Here is a 22,170-nt window from a genome sequence, read left to right as displayed (position 1 = left end):
TCGGCCATATCATTGGTGTACCTAATGAAGTGGCCCATAGCATGGCTGCCTTATTAGCATCGCCGGTAAAATGTGCGGACCAAACGATCAGGACTTTCGCATCTTGTGACACTGGAGCAACTTAAATCTGTCGTTTGTTTCGCATTAAATGTGGGTATCTAGTTTCAAATGTACATACAGCTAGCGTAAATAGCATGTTAGCATCGATTAGCTGGCAGTCATACTGCGACCAAATATGTCTGATTAGCACATAAGTCAACAACATCAACAAAACTCACCTTTGTGATTTTGTTGACTTAATCGTTGCAAATGCATCTGCAGGTTATCCATACATCTCTCTGCCATGTCTGTCTTAGCATTGCCGGTCAAATGTGAAGACACTCTGGCACATTCAATGGGGGTCTGGCGGCAGATTTCTTGCCAGTGGTGCAACTTGAATCCCTCCCTGTTAGTGTTGTTACACCCTCCGACAACACACCGACGAGGCATGATGTCTCCAAGGTTCCAAAAAATTGGCCAAAAAATACGGAAAATAACAGAGCTGAGAACCGGTGTTTGTAACGCGAAAATAAAAATGGCGGCAGTATTACCTCGGTGACGTCACGTTCTGACGTCATCGCTACAAGACCGATAAACAGAAAGGCGTTTAATTCGCCAAAATTCACCCATTTAGAGTTCGGAAATCGGTTAAAAAAATACATGGTCTTTTTCTGCAACATCAAGGTATATATTGACGCTTGCATAGGTTTGGTGATAATGTTCCTCTTTAAGTATTTTGTCTTTGCAGTCTATTCAATTGAATATACGGATTTGCAAATCATTGAATTCTGTTTTTATTCACAAATTACACAACGTGCCAACTTAACTGCTTTTGGGTTGTGTATCATCTTGATCATGGATGTGATGGACAAAAAAAAAGGAAGGGCTGGTGATCATGTTGGTGTTACCTCTCAAAAGCAGGCCACGACACCTCCTCGCTGAGCTCCGAGCCCTCGCTGCTCCCTGAGTGAAAAGGAAAAAACGTTGATCAACAAGGCGCGACGGAGGCGACAAAGCGTGCCGTCATTTCTCACCCAGTGAAATGCCGCTGGACAGAGTGGAGCTCTCCGCCTGGCCCCTGGTGGGACTGTTGCTCTCCATCACGCTGTCGTCCAGCAGGTGGCGCGAACCGGCGTTGGGGAAGGTGGCGCTTTTGAACTCCACGGTATTCATCTTATGGATGAAACTACTTGAGCCCAGCAGTGGCAGAACCACGAAGAGAGGGGAAGGAAACGGAGAGGGGGTGAATATTTGTGGCAGTAACGAGAGCCGTGAAGTGGAAGACTAACTTGTATCCCAGACTGTGACACTTCCTGTGTCCGTAGGGCAGCAGGTTCCTCGGCGAGGGAGGCGTGGCCGGGACTTTAGAGGCTTCGGCCGCCACCGAGCATTTGCGGCCGCAGAGAGGAGACGGCGACGCCTCTTGGCCTGCGGGAAGACGCCTTGTATTAAAGCAGTGGTTCTCAAATGGGGGTACTTTAAGGCAGTGATCCCCAACCACCGGGCCGTGGCCCGGTTTTTTCTAAAAAAAAAATTATAAAATATATATATATATATAAATATATATTTTTTTAATTAAATCAACATAAAAAACACAATATACACTTACTAATAGTGCACCAACTACAAAAATCTCCCTTTTTTCATGACAAAAACGTCCCTTTTTCATGACAAAGAAGAAAAATAAAAAAAAATAGAATCAATTCAAGAACCCTTTATGAATATATTTATTAAATAATACTTCAACAAAATATGAACATACGTTCATAAACTGTGAAAAGAAATGCAACAATGCAATATTCAGAGTTGACAACTACGTTTTTTGTGGACATGTTCCATAAATATTGATGTTTAAGATTTATTTTTTTGTGAAGAAATGTTTAGAATTAATTTCATGAATCCAGATGGATCTCTATTACAATCCCCAAAGAAGACACTTTAAGTTGATGATTACTGCTATGCGTAGAAATCTTGATTTATAATTGAATCCCTTGTTCATTTTTCAACTAGTTTTTAGTTACTTTTTGTATCTTTTTTTCCAAATAGTTCAAGAAAGACCACTACAAATGAGCAATATTTTTATATCTTTTTTTTCCAAATAGTTTAATAAAGACCACTAAAAATTAGCAATATTTTGCACTGTTATACAATTCAATAAATCAGAAACTAATGACATACTGCTGTATTTTACTTCATCTCTTTTTTTCAACCAAAAATGCTTTGCTCTGATTAGGGGGTACTTGAATAAAAAAAAATGTTCACAGGGGGTACGTCACTGAAAAAAGGTTGAGAACCACTGTATTAAAGCACCGTAATAGAACTTTCATCCAGAAAATGTCATCTGCACTTGAGGTGACGAGGTTACTCACCGGCGAGATCCTCTTTGGAGGCGTTTGCCCGTGGCGTGCTGGTGCCAGGCTCGATCCTCTGCGACAACCTGCTCAAAACACAATTGTTGCTTCAAAACACTTTGACGTATGTGGTAGTGAAGTGTGAAGTGAATTATATTTATATAGCACTTTTCTCTAGTGACTCAAAGCGCTTTACATAGTGAGACCCAATATCTACCGTATTTCCTTGAATTGCTGCCGGGGCTCTAATTCATTTAAAACCTCTTCTCACTCCGGCATTTACCAAAGGCATGTGGTAAAGGCAAGCATGCGCTAATAATTTTAAAACCTCTTCTCACTCCGGCGCTTACCAAAGGCATGTGGTAAATTTAGGCCTGCGCTTATAACTTTGAGTGTGATGTAAGGATACCATCATGAAAAGCACATTTAATAAAAAAAAAACGTTATTATGGTCTTACCTTTACTTATAAATAAAGTCCATGCGCAGCTCCTTCTGATCAAAAGCATCGATAACTTGTTTATAGAAGTCTTCCTTATCTTTCTTCAGTTTTAAAAGTCTCTCTGTCTCGATGGAGATCTGCCTTTATTACCTCCTGCTTCGATTTAAAGTCCAGTTTAGAAAACTGTTTTATTTTAGATACGTAATCCTCCATGTTAAAAGTGCAAACGAGAGGAAAAAATAAACGATCGCTGCTTTTTGCAGCCGAGTAGTCGCAAGAAGGATCACTAGCGCCCTCTACCACCAGGAGGCGGGAGTCATTTAACGAATCATATTTGACACACGCAGCTATGGTATATTAATAAAACGTACTGGCTTACAGTTCTTTTTAGCATATTCAATAGCTTGGATCTTAAATTTTACTGAATAGCTCTTAATCTTCTTCCCTTTATGCAATTTCAAATTATTGAAATCAGCCTCCTCCATTTTGAAAATGATGACTTTGATTAAGCATCATGAAAGTGATGCCCTGTAACTGTATTTAATCATTTATTAGTTTGAGTTGCATAATTCTGAATACTTGTAAGGAAATTAGTTGGTAGAAGCTGCAAAAAAATGCACTATAACTCATAAATAAAAGCTAGCAAAAGTCAGCTAACAATGGAGGTATTGGGATTGGATCTATTCCACCTATAAAGAGCTCTAAAAACATTAAAACAATATGTCTTTTTTACACACTGTAAGTATATATGTAATGTAGTAACAGGCACATTCATAAAAACATGTAATATTTACTTATTTTGCTCATTTTAAGCATATGGCGGAACATACATTTCACAGACGCATCATATTGTTTGGTTTTCCCTCCAACATCAATAACTATTAATCATGGCAGACTTCATGAGAGACGAAGACTACTTTAAGACAAATGATAATCCAGCATTGTATTTATTTTTTGAGCCTGAATACAAGGAGGATGAACTACAGGATTTAGAAGCTGAGTGGTAAGCAGATCCTGCTAGCAGCAGTATCTAACAAAATACTAAAAATATCACTTACTGTACAATGTCTGCTCTCACTTGACGCTGACTTTAGATGAAGAATTAATCATACTCCGCCTTGAAGTAAAGCGTCACTCGTGACGTGACAAGTTTGACCTGGCGGAAATTGTAGAGGTGCGCTAATAAAAACAATATTTTGCGAAATGAGTTTCACCCGGCGTTAATCCTGAGCCGGCGGTAATGCTAAGCATGCGCTAATTATTTTGTGAAACGAGTTTGACCCGGCAGTAATTCTAGGCAGGCGCATACCATATACCCGGCTGAAATTCAAGGAAATACGGTAAGTTACATTTAAACCAATGTGGGTGGCACTGGGAGCAGGTGGGTAAAGTGTCTTGCCCAAGGACGCAACGGCAGTGACTAGGATGGCAGAAGCTGAGATCGAACCTGGAACCCTCAAGTTGCTGGCACGGCCACTCTACCAAACATGGACCTGCCTTTCTCCACCAAGAGCGCCTCCTAGAGAGCCGCCAAAAATCATTTGTTTCTCAGCTGCAGCAGTACGCCGCTGTAATACACTTTTCCACCACTTGTGGCAGTAATGACAACATCAAACAAACAGAAGTCTGGAGCTTAAGTTTCTTCTGCTGTGTCCCTTGAGCAAGACACTTCACCCTTGCTCCTGATGGGTGGTTAGGGGCCTTGCATGGCAGCTCCCGCCATCAGTGTGTGAATGTGTGTGTGAATGTGGAAATAGTCTCAGAGCGCTTTTAGTTCCTTAAAAAAGGTAGGAAAACGCTATAAAAGTATAACCAATTTTCCATTTTTTTCCATTTTCTTAAAGGGGAACTGCACTTTTTTTTGTACATTTGCCTATCGTTCACAATCATCATGAAAGACATGACAGCGGGTGTACTTTTTATAAATTTATAAATGCAATCTAAAAAGAGATGTCCAATATTATCGGCCGATAAATGCTTTAAAATGTAATATTGGAAATTATCGGTATCTGTTTTAAAAAAGGAAAATGTATGACTTGTTAAAATGCCGGGGAGAAGAACGAGCGCCAGTAAACCTTAAAGGCACTTCCTTTGCATGCCGGCCTACCCACATAATATCTACAAGTGAATGCAAGGCATACTTGGTCAACAGCCATACAGGTCACACTGAAGGTGGCCGTATAAACAACTTTAACACTGTTACAAATATGCGCCACACTGTGAACCCACACCAAACAAGAATGAAAAATTAATTTACGAGAACATCCGCCATTTTGATGTATATTATCTGCCTTTTTTTTGTTTAATCTGCCTTGTTTTCAACCGGTATAGCTCGGTTGGTAGAGCGGCCGTGCCAGCAACTTGTGGGTTGCAGGTTCAATCCCCGCTTCCGCCTTCCTAGTCAATGCCGTTGTGTCCTTGGGCAAGACACTTTACCCACCTGCTCCCAGTGCCACCCACACTGGTTTAATTACAACTTAGATATTGGGTTTCACTATGTAAAGCGCTTTGAGTCACTTGAGGAAAAAAACGCTATATAAATATAATTCACTTCACTTCATTACAACACTACATCAGCAGATACAATACATACAAATATGATATTTAGTAGAGATGTCTGATAATGACTTTTTTGGTCGATAAATGCTTTAAAATGTAATATCGGAAAATATCAGTATCGGTTTGAAAAGTTATCTGTATCAGTTTCAAAAAGTCAAATGTATGACTTTATTTAAAACGCCACTGAGTACACGGACGTAGGGAGAAGAACGAGCGCCAGTAAACCTTATAGGCACTGCCTTTGCATGCCGGCCTACCCACATAATATCTACAAGTGAATGCAAGGCATACTTGGTCAACAGCCATACAGGTCACACTGAGGGTGGCCGTATAAACAACTTTAACACTGTTACAAATATGCGCCATACTGTGAACCCACACCAAACAAGAGTGAAAAATTTATTTCTGGAGAACACCTGCCATTTTGATGTATATTATCTGCCTTTTTTTGTTTTTTTGTTTAATCTGCCTTGTTTTCAACAAGTACAACACTACATCAGCAGATACAATACATACAAATATGATATTTAGTAGAGATGTCCGTTAATGGCTTTTTTGGTCGATAAATGTTTTAAAATGTAATATCGGAAAATATCAGTATCGCTTTTAAGGTTATCTGTATCGGTTTCAAAAAGTAAAATTTATGACATTATTTAAAATGCTGCTGAGTACACGGATGTAAGGAGAAGAACAGAGCGCAAATAAACCCTAAAGGCACTGCCTTGGCGTGTGAATGCAAGGCATACTTGGTCAACAGCCATACAGGTCACACTGAGGGTGGCCGTATAAACAACCTTAACACTGTTATAATAATAATAATAATAATAATGGATTAGATTTATATCGCGCTTTTCTATTGTTAGATACTCAAAGCGCTCACAGAGAAGTGGGAACCCATCATTCATTCACACCTGGTGGTGGTAAGCTACATCTGTAGCCACAGCTGCCCTGGGGTAGACTGACGGAAGCGTGGCTGCCAGTTTGCGACTACGGCCCCTCCGACCACCACCTATCATTCATTCATCATTCAGTCACCAGTGTGAGCGGCACCGGGGGCAAGGTTGAAGTGTCCTGCCCAAGGACACAACGGCAGCGATTTGGATGTCAATAGGCCGCTCTACCCACTACGCCAGGGGTAGGGAAACTGTGGCTCTTTTGATGACTGCATCTGGCTCTCAGGATAAATCTTAGCTGACATTGCTTAACACGATAAGTAATGAATAATTCATCCAACGCACTTGACGCGAATCCCTTAGGGGTGATGGACAACTGGGCAGTGTCTGAAGAGCTGCAGCCCGCCACCGTAGCCCCCCACTCCCTCCCATCTGTTGCAAGTCTGGAGATGTATGTTGTGATACGTATATATGCTTTGCTCTGGAGTTTTTTTTTCTCTCCCCATAGCGGTTCTGTGACCCTAAACACTGTTTGATTGTCTAATCAAATCAATCAGTCAATCAACAAAGTTGTGTTGTGCTTGGGCAATAACAATACTTACCTAACCTACATAATTACGCTGGTAATCACAGTGTCAAAATATCCGCTTTCTAGCGCACCTGTTCAAGAAGTCGCATTCGTGATAAGAAGTATTTGATTTATTATTGGTTAGCTTCAGAATAACAATGTTATTAAAAAGAATAAGAGACCTACAATACTCTAAAAATGTTGGTCTTACTAAAAAAAATGCAGGCATTTAGTCACATTCATTGTTAAAAACTATTATATGGCTCTCACGGAAATACGTTTTAAAATATTTGGCTTTCATGGCTCTCTCAGCCAAAAAGGTTCCCGACCCCCTGCACTACGCCATGCCACCCTGTTACACACTGTGAACCCACACCAAACAAGAATGGCAAAAAAAAATTACGGAGAACATCTGCATCGTAACACAACAGAACAAATACACAGAACCCCTTGCAGCACTAACTCTTCCGGGGCACTACAATATACACCCCCCGCTTATCCTTACCCCTCCCCCCACCTCAACCTCCTCATGCTCTCTCCGGGAGAGCATGTCCCAAATTCCAAGCTGCTGTTTTGAGGCATGTTAAAAAAAAAATGCACTTTGTGACTTCAATAATAAATATGGTAGTGCCTTGTTGGCGTTTTTTTCCATAACTTGAGTTGATTTATTTTGGAAAACCTTGTTACATTGTTTAATGCATCCAGCTGGGCACCACAACAAAATCAGGCATAATAATGTGTTCATTCCACGACTGTATGTACCGGTATCGGTAATTGGACAATATCGGAATATCGGCAAAAAAGCCATTATCGGACATCTCTAAATCTAACTCATAAATACAAGTTACTAAAAGTCCACTTACAGATGAGCCAATAGGAGGTCCTCTATTCCGCCCAGGTTTATGTGTTGAATACATAATAACCTTTGTGATTACCACATGGTTTCATATCATTTGACCATGTTGCAAAGTGTATGTATGTTAGATAGAACTACTGAATATGACTAAAATCAAAAATAAGATGACTAATTCAGAGTTAATATTTGAGTTGGCCCAGGAAAAGTTGGTTAAGAACCTCTGGCGTAAACACTGGCAGAAGACCTACTTGTAGTTGTCGTCCTCCACAAACTTCTGCAGCTCCTCGATGTAGCGGACTGAGTTGAGATACTTCTGGATATGAGGCAACACCGGTATGTCTGAAACACACAAACACAACCAATGGAGGTTGCATTGGGTTTCGAATACGCTGGAAGACGTTTTAAAGGCCTATTGAAAGTCTGATAGTTTTAAATCAATGATGAAATATTAACATTGCAACACATGCCAATACGGCCGGTTCAGTTTACTAAATTGCAAGTTTAAATTTCCCGCCAGGTATCCTGTTGAAAACGTCACGGAATGATGACGCTTATGTTGACGCGTGCTGGTGACGATATTGGTTGTAGCGGACATTTTAGCCCAGCACTACTCACGGCTAAAAGTTGTCTCTTTTCATCGCATAATTACACAGTATTTTGGACATCTGTGTAGCTGAATCTTTTGCAATTTGTTCAAATAATAATGGAGACGTCAAAGAAGAATGCTGCCGGTGGAAAGCGGTGGATTGCAGCTGCCTTTAGCAACCGAAACACACCGGGAGTTTTTTTTTTGTTGTTGTAAAGCTTCAATATGGAACAGAGCGGTCAAGCGAACATGTTTCTCTACCACATGTCGACCAGCAAGTTTTTGGATGAGAAAATTGTGATATTAAGTCGGCTCTTACCGGAGACTTGATCGGAGTTTGCGTCGTCCTGCGGCAGCTGTGACTTTCTTGGCTCCTCTATATGGCTTCCCTCAGAGACACTGGCGGTCACCGCCGCCCTTCCGACTTTTAGGTATGACTTTATAATCTCACTAAAACACTAGTAACACAATAAGCAGATAGGGGATTTTCCAGAATTATCCTAGTAAATGTGTCTAATAACATCTGAATCGTTCCCACTGCCGTTGCCTTTTTTTTTCTCCTAGTGCTAGTGCTTCACTCTAACTTTCCTCATCCACGAATCTTTCATCCTCGCTCAAATTTATGGGGAAATCGTCGCTTTTTCGGTCCGAATCGCTCTCGCTGCTGGTGGCCATGATTGTAAACAATGTGAGGATGTGTGGAGCTCTACAACCCGTGACGTCACGCGCACATCGTCTGCTACTTCCGGTACAGGCAAGGATTTTTTATTAGCGACCAAAAGTTGCAAACTTTATCGTCGATGTTCTCTACTAAATCCTTTCAGCAAAAATATGGCAATATCGCGAAATGATCAAGTATGACACATAGAATGGACCTGCTATCCCCGTTTAAATAAGAAAATCTCATTTCAGTGCGCCTTTAAGTCGACGCCCCTTTGACTAACTGTCTCACGTCGACAGCCCTTCTCAAAATAACTGAAACCAAAAATTAAAACGAGTCAAGAGACATATCTGTAATTTGTCAACATGGTTGTTCTTCATTTGTACATATTAGTTGGGGCAGATTTTGTGCGTTTATATAATATTTTAAACTCCCATATAACAAAGCATCTGTGCCAGTTTTGTTGTTTGTCTTGACAAGGATGGCAACTAAAAAAGCAAATGTCGAGCGCTAACCTCAACCTGGCCCTGCCTCATTATAGTAAAGAAATTCTGAATACAGACTTGAACTTTTCGGAGCTAATATGCTGACACGTTTACGAGTGTCTGTGTTAATATTATTATCTTACATTCTGTTTGTATTGTTCCAGTTTCACAAATTCCTTAGTAAATTCACCAAAACGTCACTGTGGAGTTATTGAGTCTATTTACCTACCATAACATACCAACTTTATTTATAAAGCCCTTTAAAAACCACCACAGTTGAAGAACAAAGGGCTGTACACCACAAAGAAATAGAGGCAAAGGATAGAGTAAAAAAATAACATTTAAAACATAAGTAAAAAAACCACTGAAATAGAAAATACAAATTACCCTAAGAACAATGTGTTAAATAAAAAGCAGTTAAAAAGTTATAAACCGTTTAAAGTCTCATGCTGGGTTAAAAGCCTGTGAATAAAAATGTGTTTTAAGAAGGGTCTTAAAAATAGCCAAAGAAGGGGCCTGATGCGATAGTTAGCTTCCGCAGCTAGTGGATCCATGACAATGACTTCTGTTTTGTTCGATCAGCCGTTTTACTGCCGTGTTACAGACACTTGTAAATAAACATTCATATAATTTTTCTGTGTAAATAACTAATTTTCCCATTTTCCCAGTTCCCAGTTTCAGAGTTTGGGACCCGCAACAGAGATGCGATACCTGATGCGATAGTTAGCTTCCGCAGCTAGTGGGTCCATGACAATGACTTCTGTTTTGTTCGATCAGCCGTTTTACTGCCGTGTTACAGACACTTGTAAATAAACATTCATATAATTTTTCTGTGTAAATAACTAATTTTCCCATTTTACCAGTTCCCAGTTTCAGAGTTTGGGACCCGCAACAGAGATGCGATACCTGATGCGATAGTTAGCTTCCGCAGCTAGTGGGTCAATGACAATGACTTCTGTTTTGTTCGATCAGCCGTTTTACTGCCGTGTTACAGACACTTGTAAATAAACATTTATATAATTGTTCTGTCTAAATAACTAATTTTCCCATTTTCCCAGTTCCCAGTTTCAGAGTTTGGGACCCGCAACAGAGATGCGATACCTGATGCGATAGTTAGCTTCCGCAGCTAGTGGGTCCATGACAATGACTTCTGTTTTGTTCGATCAGCCGTTTTACTACCGTGTTACAGACACTTGTAAATAAACATTCATATAATTTTTCTGTGTAAATAACTAATTTTCCCATTTTCCCAGTTCCCAGTTTCAGAGTTTGGGACCCGCAACAGAGATGCGATACCTGATGCGATAGTTAGCTTCCGCAGCTAGTGGGTCCATGACAATGACTTCTGTTTTGTTCGATCAGCCGTTTTACTACCGTGTTACAGACACTTGTAAATAAACATTTATATAATTGTTCTGTCTAAATAACTAATTTTCCCATTTTCCCAGTTTCAGAGTTTGGGACCCGCAAAAGAGATGCGATACCTGATGCGATAGCCAGCTTCCGCAGCTAGTCTGTCCATGACAATGACTTACGTTTTGTTCGATCAGCCGCTTTACTGCCGTGTTACAGACACTTGTAAATAAACATTTGTACAATTTTTCAGTGCAAATAACTCATTTCCCAACGTATATATATATATATATATATATATATATATATATATATATATATATATATGCGGCTGATATTCCAGTGCAGCCAATATATGTGAAAATGTGTTTTCCTTCAAACCTTGTAGGTGTAGCTTATATCCTGGTGCGCTGGGCCGTCAGGAAAATACAGTATTTAGGTTGCTGACTTAAGTGGGTTTATTTAGCCATAAGAACATGGTGGATCCGGACTTAAAAAGTTGGACAGGTTGTGGACGTAAGCAGGTCCCGAGCTTTAGCAAGGTCACTTGGACGGAGTTTTAGGGAGTCCACTTACAGAGGAGCCAAGAATTAATTAACGTGGACCCCGACTTAAACAAGTTGAAAAACGTATTTGGGTGTTACCACTTTGTGGTCAGTTGTACGGAATATGTACTGTACGGTGCAATCTACTAATAAAAGTCTCAATCAAATCAATCAAGTCTACCACCACGATGATAACCATTGTTGAAAAAATACCCGACAGTCCAAACTCACCATAGGTACAGGACCTCTGCAAGTCCGATATGATTCTGAGAATGTTATTCATCAGGTTTGATCGCTGCTCGTTCTCCAGGATGCTGCCCGTGGAGGGGTAGGCGGAGTCCACGTACGTCAGGTCGGACAGGTACATTCCTGCCAGAAAGACAAAGCGTGAGTTGTCGGTTCAAAGACCTCGCCACGCCAAGCCAAATGAGGACAGAGACTATCTGTCGGCGGTGTTGTTTTAAACAAGAGGAAGGGGGGGAAAACGAGGCAGATTCTTCCTGACCCAACCAGAGGAGTTCAGCTCATTACAAAGCAAACACAAATACACAAACAGGTCTATAAACGGTGTTCGGGTTTCCTTGCAAGCACGATTCGAGCAGCTGTGGGGTTCACGGGGTGAAGACTAGCTGCTAATTGTCTCGTTTGATGTTTCACTAAGTAGTCAAGAAGAAAAACAACGGGCACGCTCGCTCTGTTTTGCTCCAAATACAATCAGATTTACATCTTTGCTCCCCAACTCAAGGCCATTGTCTTTCCTGCCCACTTCCTGACAGCCTTGGATGCTGCGGCCCGGATTCTTCGTCCCTCATTGCATGAATATTAACATTTAAGTGCCACAGCCAGGAGCGGCTTCCCGCCATCTTGAGCGATTAGTGAGCCTTAGAAATGAACACACCATCTGCATTTCCTTCCATCGCAGCTCTTTCTCCTGCCCCGAAGAAAAAAAAAAAAACTTTCCTTGTCGACATGGTTGGAAGGAAACTTCTCAGCAACACCTCGCCTCATTTCTTGGCGCCCGGTGTTTAGTTCCACTGGGAGCGGATGCAGTTCGCTGTATGTGTGAGGTGAAAGTGAGAGAAAAAAACAAGGACTAAGGTGCGAGATCCTGCAGGCTCAACCACTGGAGAGTTGTTCACTTGAATAAAATACGTCAGCAGTGTTTCACGATTAAATCCATGCGTCCAAGGACACAGAATAGAGACACACACACATGCATCCGCAAAAATATACGCCACACACCCCAGCCCCCATCCAACGCTCTTGACGCGAATCCCTTTGGGGTGATAGACAGATGGGCAGCACCTGAAGAGCTGCAGCCTGCCACCGTAGCCCCCACTCCCTCCCCTCTGTTGCAAGTCTTTAGATGTTGTAATATATACAGTGGGGCAAAAAAAGTATGTAGTCAGCCACCGAATGTACAAGTTCTCCCACTTAAAATGATGACAAAGGCCTGTAATTTTCATCATAGGTACACTTCAACTGTGAAAGACAGAATGTGAAAAGAAAAATCCAGGAATTCACATTGTAGGAATTTTAAAGAATTTATTTGTAAATTATGGTGGAAAATAAGTATTTGGTCACTTCTTTAAAATTCCTACAATGTGAATTCCTGGATTTTTTTTTCACATTCTGTCTCTCACAGTTGAAGTGTACCTATGATGAAAATTACAGACCTCTGTCATCATTTTAAGTGGGAGAACTTGCACAATCGCTGGCTGACTAAATACTTTTTTGCCCCACTGTATATGTGCTTTGCTATCGATGTTTCTTCCCACTCCAGACTGGGCCTTCTTAGGAGCCCAGTCTAGATTGTATTTTTTTACTCATCCTCCCCCAGCATTTACCTTCTCCCCATCTTTTACGGGGAGCCTTGTGGCGACCCATCAGCGTTCCTGTTCTGTAACCCTGTACACCAGGGGTGCCCATTACGTCGATCGCGAACTACCGGTCATTCGCGGAGGGTGTGTCAGTCGATCCATCCATCTTCTTCCGCTTATCCGAGGTCGGGTCGCGGGGGCAACAGCCTAAGCAGGAAAACCCAGACTTCCTTCTCCCCAGCCATTTCGTGCAGCTCTTCCCGGGGGATCCCGAGGCGTTTCCAGGCCAGCCGGGAGACATAGTCTTCCCAACGTGTCCTGGGTCTTCTCCGTGGCCTCCAACCGGTTGGACGTGCCCTAAACACCTCCCTAGGGAGGCGTTCGGGTGGCATCCTGACCAGATGCCCGAACCACCTCATCTGGCTCCTCTCGATGTGAAGGAGCAGCGGCTTTACTTTGAGTTCCTCCCGGATGGCAGAGCTTCTCACCCTATCTCTAAGGGAGAGCCCCGCCACACGGCGGAGGAAAATCATTTCGGCCGCTTGTACCCGTGATCTTATCCTTTCGGTCATGACCCAAAGCTCATGACCATAGGTGAGGATGGGAACGTAGATCGACCGGTAAATTGAAAGCTTTGCCTTCCGGCTCAGCTCCTTCTTCACCACAACGGATCGGTACAACGTCCGCATTACTGAAGACGCCGCACCGATCCGCCTGTCGATCTCACGATCCACTTTTCCCTCACTCGTGAACAAGACTCCTAGGTACTTGTACTCCTCCACTTGGGGCAGGGTCTCCTCCCCAGCCCGGAGAAGGCATTCCACCTTTTTCCGGGCGAGAACCATGGACTCGGACTTGGAGGTGCTGATTCTCATTCCGGTCGCTTCACACTCGGCTGCGAACCGATCCAGTGAGAGCTGAAGATCCCGGTCAGATGAAGCCATCAGGACCACATCATCTGCAAAAAGCAGAGACCTAATCCTGCGGTCACCAAACCGGAACCCCTCAACGCCTTGGCTGCGCCTAGAAAATCTGTCCATAAAAGTTATGAACAGAATCGGTGACAAAGGACAGCCTTGGCGGAGTCCAACCCTCAGTGGAAATGTGTTCGGTGTCAGTCCACCGCAAGCCAGGCATTCAAAAAATAGACATAAAAATGAGCAATCATCAATCTTCACCAAGACTTCACTTTTGTCAGTTGTTTGACGAAAGTGGATATTGTGAGATGACGCTGGGTGCTATGAGCTCATTATTAAGAAAAAAATCACTGACAGGACCGAGAGAAACACTTTTTATTTCAACACTCTTGGGCCGTACCTGCTGTCAAAACTCTAAAGATCGACTGCACAGTTCCTGTCTTCACCCTAAAAGACCTGCTTCATCCTGCCTCGGCTAACGAAATAAGAGTCTCAGAAAGCTAGTATGCACAAGCTAGCAAGCTACGGAATTTGATGCCAATGTATTTCTTATAAAGTTGTTGCACCTATCCTGCTTCCGGCGCCAAAACCGTAGTCAAGGAGCGCAGGGGAGACACTTCTCCAGGGCTGATGGATTCTCGGGGCAATACCCTTCACTTTACCCGGCAGTGGGTCTTCACAATTCCGGACTCCAAGGCAAAATGACGAGTCCAGCGATTAGTTGCAAATCGTGGCTTTTTATTTACGTCTTGCACACAGTCAAAATCCCACACAAAAACACTAGCCACTCCCCCGCCCTCAGCGACCGCTCCCTCTCCTCTCTCTCGCCCACACACTCACTGACGTCACTCACCTGCTGTCACACATTAAAGGGCCACACACATATATGCTACTCTCATAACAAAGTGTTTAAAAACGAGTATGCAAGTTGGACAAATGTCATGCCAAATCCAGAGGTGGGTAGAGTAGCCAGAAATTGTCCTCAAGTAAGAGTTCTGTTACTTTAGAGATTTATTACTCAAGTAAAAGTAAGGAGTAAAAGTAAAAAGTATGTTGTGAAAAAACTACTCAAGTACTGAGTAACTGATGAGTAACCTGATTACGGCAACAAATAATGCACAAAAACATAAAAATAGCAATGAGCAAATTCAGAGCCAGGAATATCTCTTAAGCAACTAAAACAATAATATATATTAAATAATAGTACATAAAAATAAAATTAAAAAATGGCACATTGAGCCACAATAACTTAACAGCACCATAGCCTCAGTGGGCATTCATTGATTTGATTGATTGATTGATTGATTAAAACATGTATTAATAGATTGCACAGTACAGTACATATTCCGTACAATTGACCACTAAATGGTAACACCCTAATAAGTTTTTCAACGTTTATCAATTACTTAATAAATGACCAAGTCGAGGTGATCTACCTCATATATACATATACATACATACACATATCATTTATACACACACATATCATACATACACACACAAATCATTTATACACACACACATATATATATATATATGTATATATATATATACATACATTTATATATACAGTATATAATTTATATTTATTTATTTTGCCGTTTTTGTTCACATGTTGAAGGTGTTTTAATGAATATACATGCATGTTTAACATATAGATTCCTAGCTTTCATGAAGACAAGAATATAAGTTGGTGTATTACCTGATTCTGATGACTTGCATTGATTGGAATCAGACGTCCACGTTTTCAAATGGAGGAGAAAAAAAGTTCCTCCTTTCTGTCTAATACCACATGAAAGTCGTTGGTTTTTGGCATCTTATTTGTCCAGCTTCCATATTCGTTTTTATACACTTTACAAGAAATACATTGGCAGCAAACACCGTAGCTTGCTAGCTTCTTTGCGCTGGCTTTCGGAGACTCTTATTTTGTTAGCGCAGGCGCGATGGTGCGGCGCTTTTATTGTGAAGACAGGAACTGTGCGACCAGTCTTTAGGCTTTTGACGGGAAGTACGGTTGAAATAAAAAGTGTCTTTTTTCCTTTACACTTTTGATTGATTGATTGAAACTTTTATTATTAGATTGGACAGTACAGTACATATTCCGCACAATTGACCACTAAATGGTAACACCCCAATAAGTTTGTCAACATGTTTAAGTCGGGTTTTACGTATCACGGTCATGTGACCGCCTGGCTCTGTTTGATTGGTCCAACGTCACCAGTGACTGCATGTGATTGGTGAAACGCAGGCATGCGTAGATTCTACTTTGAAGGTCTGTCATTAACCAAAACAAACAATAATAGATCGATAAAAAAAGTAGCGAGTAGCGAGCTGAATGTAGATAAATGGAACGGAGTAAAAGTAGCGTTTCTTCTCTATAAATATACTCAAGTAAAAGTAAAAGTATGTTGCATAAAAACTACTCGTAGAAGTACAATTCATCCCAAAAGTTACTCGAGTAAATGTAGCGCGTTACTACCCACCTCTGGCCAATTCCAACCACTTTCATGTGGTATTGGACATTAAGGAGGACTTTTTTTCTCCTCCATTCGAAAATGCGCACGTTATCAGCACCACTGTCTGATTCCAATCAATGCAAGTCATCAGAATCAGGTAATACACCAACTTATATTCTTGTCTTCATGAAAGAAAGGAATCTATATGTGTTAAACATGCTTGTATTATCACCAAACACCATTAACTTGTTAACAAAAATGCCACTTTATTAAATAAATAAATATAAATTATAAATATGAATGAGGTGAATCTCCTCGACTTGGTCAATTGAAAAGTAGCTCGCCTGCAGAAAAAGTGTGGGCACCCCTGCTGTGCACTATTTGTCTAATCTTGAACACATACAAAGTTTCGTTGTACTTGTGCAATGACAATAAAGACCTACCTACCTACCTACCTACCTACCAACTGCCCACATGCAAAAACACAGAGCTATTTTCACACTTCTTGTTTGTCCCTGTTCTGTGCAGGCGATCAGGGCAATTTCAGAGCCGGGAAGGAAAAAAAGAAAAACCCCTCCTGTCTGCAGTTTTGTTAAAAGTAAATGACAGTGCTGATAGGCAGCCAGCGGGGTCAGACTACACACCTGGAGCAAGGACAGCTCCAAAAACAGCGCCAATATGCTGGATCTCTGCTCGACTGTTGGAAGGGCTGGACGACCGTCAGAAATCTGTAATCAGCCTCTCCCAGAGGAAAATAGAGAAAGTCGGAAAGTCAGGAGCTCTTGGCGAAAGTAATCAGGTGAAGAGGAGGTCAAAGCGCATTCAAGAAACTTGGGGATTATGTCCTTCACGACAAATGTATTTACTTTTTGCATTTATATTTATTGCTCATTAGATGACTCAGCAGTAAGTCGAACACATTTCCAGTGAGGGTTGGACTCCGCCAAGGCTGTCCTTTGTCACTGATTCTGTTCATAACTTTTATGGACAGAATTTCTAGGCGCAGCCAAGGCGTTGAGGGGATCCGGTTTGGTGGCCGCGGGATTAGGTCTCTGCTTTTTGCAGATGATGTAGTCCTGATGTCTTCATCTGACCGGGATCTTCAGCTCTCACTGAATCGGTTCGCAGCCGAGTGTGAAGCGACCGGAATGAGAATCAGCACCTCCAAGTCCATGTCCATGGTTCTCGCCCGGAAAAGGGTGGAATGCCATTTCCGGGTTGGGGAGGAGACCCTGCCCCAAGTGGAGGAGTTCAAGTACCTAGGAGTCTTGTTCACGAGTGAGGGAAGAGTGGATCGTGAGATCGACAGGCGGATCGGTGCGGCGTCTTCAGTAATGCGGACGTTGTACCGATCCGTTGTGGTGAAGAAGGAGCTGAGCCGGAAGTCAAAGCTCTCAATTTACCGGTCGATCTACGTTCCCATCCTCACCTATGGTCATGAGCTTTGGGTCATGACCGAAAGGATAAGATCACGGGTACAAGCGGCCGAAATGAGTTTCCTCCGCCGTGTGGCGGGGCTCTCCCTTAGAGATAGGGTGAGAAGCTCTGCCATCCGGGAGGAACTCAAAGTAAAGCCGCTGCTCCTTCACATCGAGAGGAGCCAGATGAGGTGGTTCAGGCATCTGGTCAGGATGCCACCCGAACGCCTCCCTAGGGAGGTGTTTAGGGCACGTCCAACCGGTAGGAGGCCACGGGGAAGACCCAGGACACGTTGGGAAGACTATGTCTCCCGGCTGGCCTGTGAACGCCTCGGGATCCCCCGAGAAGAGCTAGACGAAATGGCTGGGGAGAGGGAAGTCTGGGTTTCCCTGCTTAGGCTGTTGCCCCCGCGACCCGACCTCGGATAAGCGGAAGAAGATGGATGGATGGATAGATGACTCGGTCTGCCAGGGAATGGGGGGGGACAAAGGCCATCTGGTAGTAATACCAGTAGTTCTTGACATGGCCAGTATTTAAGGACACAGATAGGGAGTGGGGCCACTAAGCTGACATGGTCAAATTCTGCCTTTGGGAGTTGTATCATTTCCACACGGGGGTTTAAAGGAGTTTTTCCCCCCCCCCCCCGCTATTCTGTGTAAACGGCACCAACGGAAAAGGGGGGAAAAAGTCAACCTGCCAATTTTCTGGCATTGAGTACTGCAGATGTGAAATTGTTTTATTGAGTTAATGTTCATTCCATTTTATGATTAGCTCGTACAAAAGTCAAAATCTACGGCTGCCTTTTCCAAAATGACTTTCTTCAGGGCGTTTTATAGGTTGTGGTCTCCTGACGTCACGCCCGGCTCATTAACTAACTATGCCAGGCTCGAAGTGGTGGGCCAGCGAGCTTCTGTTGCCATAGCGTTCTGGGCCTTGCCTTTCTCGACGAAAAATACTATATTCCTGCATTGTTTTAGGCTGGTGGAACCGTTCAAATGGCGAAAAGTGCAAAAAGTTTCTTCAGAGGACCAAGAATGGCGAAAGATGCCAAGATTTTACAAAAGAAAAGAAAAATGGTGCACACTACAGTCTTTAAAGGCCTACTGAAACCCACTACTACCGACCACACAGTCTGATGATGAAATATTAACATTGCAACACATGCCAATAAGGCCGGTTTAGTTTACTAAATTACAATTTTTAATTTCCCGTGAAGTTTCCTGTTGAAAACGTCGCGGAAGGATGACGCTTATGTTGACGCCTGCTTGTGACGTTATTGGTTGGAGCGGACATTTTATCCCAGCACCACTCACGGCTAAAAGTAGTCTGCTTTAATCGCATATTTTGGACATCTGTGTTGCAGAATCTTTTGCAATTTGTTCGCTTAATAATGGATTAACTGGCTGGAATATAAAGACAATATAACATACATCCATATACGTTGATGCAAATGCAAAAGGGCAATATATTTATCTGTGCAGTAATCTTTATTTACAGTTGTGATCAAAATTATTCAACCCCCACACAATTTTGGTGTTTTAGCAAGTTGGACATTCATTCCGTATTTTGTTTATAGTCATATCAAATAAAGATGTGCCAAATAGACAAATGCAACTTAAATTGTAACACTGTATTTTACAAAATACCAAAAAAGGACATTTTTCTTAATATCTCATTGACAAAATTCCCAAAACCTTTGGCGTTTGTCCAGATGATTTTGGGCATACTGGAGTCTTTTTTCTTTTGCCTGGTAGTCAGAAGTGGGGTGCGCCTGGGAGTTCTGGCGTGGAGGCCTTCATCTCGTAGTGTACGCCTTATTGTCTGGGACGAAACCTGCGTTCCCCCCTCTGCAATGTCCTGTTGTAGTTCCTCAGCTGTTACCCGGGGGTTTTTCACCACTGTACGCTTCAAATACCGGACAGCATCCTCTTTCTACCACGCCCAGGTAGTGTTTCCACTGTGCCTTTAGCTTTAAACTTGCAAATTCTGCTCTCAAGTGTGTCTCTTGGAATGTGTAATGTCTTTGCTATTTTCTTATATCCATATCCTTTCTTATGAAGAGAAATTACCTCCTCTCTTGACTTCTTTGACCACTCCCTGGACTTCACCAAGTTGCAAATACACCATTGACCATCTACAAGAAGCTGAGCGTCACAGTCTTTTTCAATCAGTTTAATTGTTGCTCGTTATGGTTCTAATCACATCTTCAGGTGTTTTCAACACCCGATTGAAAATACCTTATTCAAATTCTGTTCTTAAGAGTTACGATCTTCAAGGGGTTGAATAATTTTGTCAATGAGATATTAAGAGAAATGACACTGTTTGGTATGTTACAAAATATAATGTTGTAATTCAAGTTGCATTTGTCTATTTAATGCATCTTTATTTGATATGACTATAAACAAAATACGGAATAAATGTCCAACTTGCTAAAACACCAAAATTGTGTGGGGGTTGAATAATTTTGATCACAACTGCACTACAACAAGCTAATGCAACGAAATGTCGTTCTCATCTGTACTGTAAAGTTCAAATTTAATTGGCAATAAAAGGAAGTCCAAGTCTATAGGCTAAAACTACCATACCATTGTATCTTTCAGGTTTATTGCACCACCTGTGTTTGATAGCCTCAGAATGCAAGGAAAAATGGTTCATTCCTCTTGGCCCAATCAGTGACATCAGAAGTAGGCTGGGCCAGGCCAAAGAAAACCGGGGAGGTGGGGTGGGCAATCCCTTAACTCCCACACCCCTGCTTTTTCTCCTCCCTTAAGTCACCCCCATCCTTTGTAGAAAAGTCAAAGCATGCGTCGTCTGAGTTCAGTCTGGCCGGCTTTTGAAGCCTGCTCGCGGATAAGGAAGTAAGGGAAGTAGGCCTTTATAGCAAGAATTAAGAAACACATTAGTGAGTTGTAGCAGGAGGACAAAAGGGGGGGTGGAGTTAAGAGTGGAAGTTGGAGGTTGAGGACAAGGGGACGGCGATGAATCCTGGACGCTGGAACTTGATGAGGACACAACACAGCGCCAATCCGTAACTGTGAGACACTCAACATCACTGCTGCTAATTAAAGTAAGGTGAGAGAACTCTTGAGTCAGCTTTGTTTTGTGTGAGCGTCTGGGCAGCTGTGTGAGCTCAGGAAGAGAGGGCTTTCGTGACTGGAAGCTCCAGCTGCAGATAGCGATAGACTTCTCTGTTGTCAACTGATGCTGAGTGGATTCCTTGAGAATAATTAGGAGGGGAAGCAGATTATGTAACGTTTCTCTAATATTTCACCCTAGCTGCACAGAAAGAGAAAGTAGACCGACAAAAAAAGTAGAGCTTAGCTAAGCATTCCAGTCAAACACTGGAGGGAAGTTGACCTGATCAGATGGAGAGATCTGGAGCTCAATCTTGTTTGTTTTTTTAATGAAAAACCTGTGCTTCTCCAGGATTTAAAGCACAGATGTTCCAGAGCCATGATAGCAAAAGAACTGATCGCTAATGGTACCGACAGGACACTCAACTTTGTCTGCATTTGCTTGCGCGCTGGTCTCTGTTCAAAAAGAGCATCTGGGATTGCCGTCAATTGCCACGAGAGCAAAGGGACAGTCCAAAATAGTCCGGTAAAAAGGGAAGCAATGGCAAGAGGAGAGAGAGCGTGCTTTCCTGTAGAGAGTAAATCATAATATTATGCAATAAGTCTGGAAAATAAAAAACGTGGGGTAAGAGAAGACGGGGATACAAGAGGAACCAGCTGCTTGACAAACATCCAGGGCATTCCGTGCTCAAGATGCAGCCCTCACCTGAGACTGAGGTTCAACACAACTAAACTAACTCTTCTCTTGACCCTCAACTGGGTTTGAGCAGAAAATTAAGGGTTTTAAAGCTCCCTGGACGTACACTTGGATGATGCATGGCGACCTGTCAGCGCCGGTTAACCGCCGCCCCGCCACAGACCGGGTTGAAACCCAGCGGGAGATTGATAGCTAAGTCAGACGGCTGTTATGGGGCGGTGGGGACGGAGGCCGATTGGAACTCAATATTTGACGCAAGGACTGTGTGTGAATCTTGATCGAACGTGATCTTTATCAACTCAAACAGAGTCAGACAGGGCCTTTGGAGCTGGGGTGCCCAAACTGGGGCAACGGGGGTCAAATTTGGCTTGCCGTATCATTTCGTCTGGTCCACCGTAGCTAATAGATTTTCTTACTAACATATATCAAGCTCACACAATCATTAATTGCA

At 42.4% G+C, this 22,170-nt stretch overlaps 2 protein-coding genes across 10 annotated transcripts in view; one reads left to right on the top strand and one right to left on the bottom strand.

Moving 5' to 3' along the window:
• The window catches only part of ralgps2 (Ral GEF with PH domain and SH3 binding motif 2), a 227,166-nt gene that overhangs the window by 30,131 nt on the left and 174,865 nt on the right, over nt 1-22,170 (bottom strand). For 3 of the 5 annotated variants that reach the window (XM_061888160.1, XM_061888158.1, XM_061888161.1), the window contains exons 10-15: nt 11,568-11,705; nt 7,955-8,045; nt 2,409-2,476; nt 1,329-1,467; nt 1,074-1,228; nt 948-1,002 (exon numbers count right to left, since the gene is read on the bottom strand). In XM_061888160.1, the coding sequence (XP_061744144.1) occupies nt 948-1,002; nt 1,074-1,228; nt 1,329-1,467; nt 2,409-2,476; nt 7,955-8,045; nt 11,568-11,705 (646 nt within the window). The remainder of the gene's footprint in view (nt 1-947; nt 1,003-1,073; nt 1,229-1,328; nt 1,468-2,408; nt 2,477-7,954; nt 8,046-11,567; nt 11,706-22,170) is intronic. The other 2 variants (XM_061888159.1, XM_061888162.1) reach the window with 1 other exon arrangement.
• angptl1a (angiopoietin-like 1a) overlaps nt 1-22,170 on the top strand; it is a 72,542-nt gene that overhangs the window by 16,526 nt on the left and 33,846 nt on the right. For 2 of the 5 annotated variants that reach the window (XM_061888166.1, XM_061888165.1), the window contains exon 1: nt 20,731-21,015. The exons of 1 other annotated variant lie outside the window; for it this stretch is intronic. The gene's annotated coding sequence lies outside the window, so the exon portion shown is untranslated. Of the gene's footprint in view, nt 1-20,729; nt 21,021-22,170 lie in introns of those variants that run through there. 2 more of the 5 variants (XM_061888167.1, XM_061888164.1) reach the window with 2 other exon arrangements.

This window comes from Nerophis ophidion, linkage group LG26, assembly GCF_033978795.1.
Source record: "Nerophis ophidion isolate RoL-2023_Sa linkage group LG26, RoL_Noph_v1.0, whole genome shotgun sequence".
Classification (NCBI taxonomy): domain Eukaryota; kingdom Metazoa; phylum Chordata; class Actinopteri; order Syngnathiformes; family Syngnathidae; genus Nerophis; species Nerophis ophidion.
The sequence above is the reverse complement of the archived record's forward strand: the minus strand, read 5'-3'. Positions and strand labels throughout refer to the sequence as shown.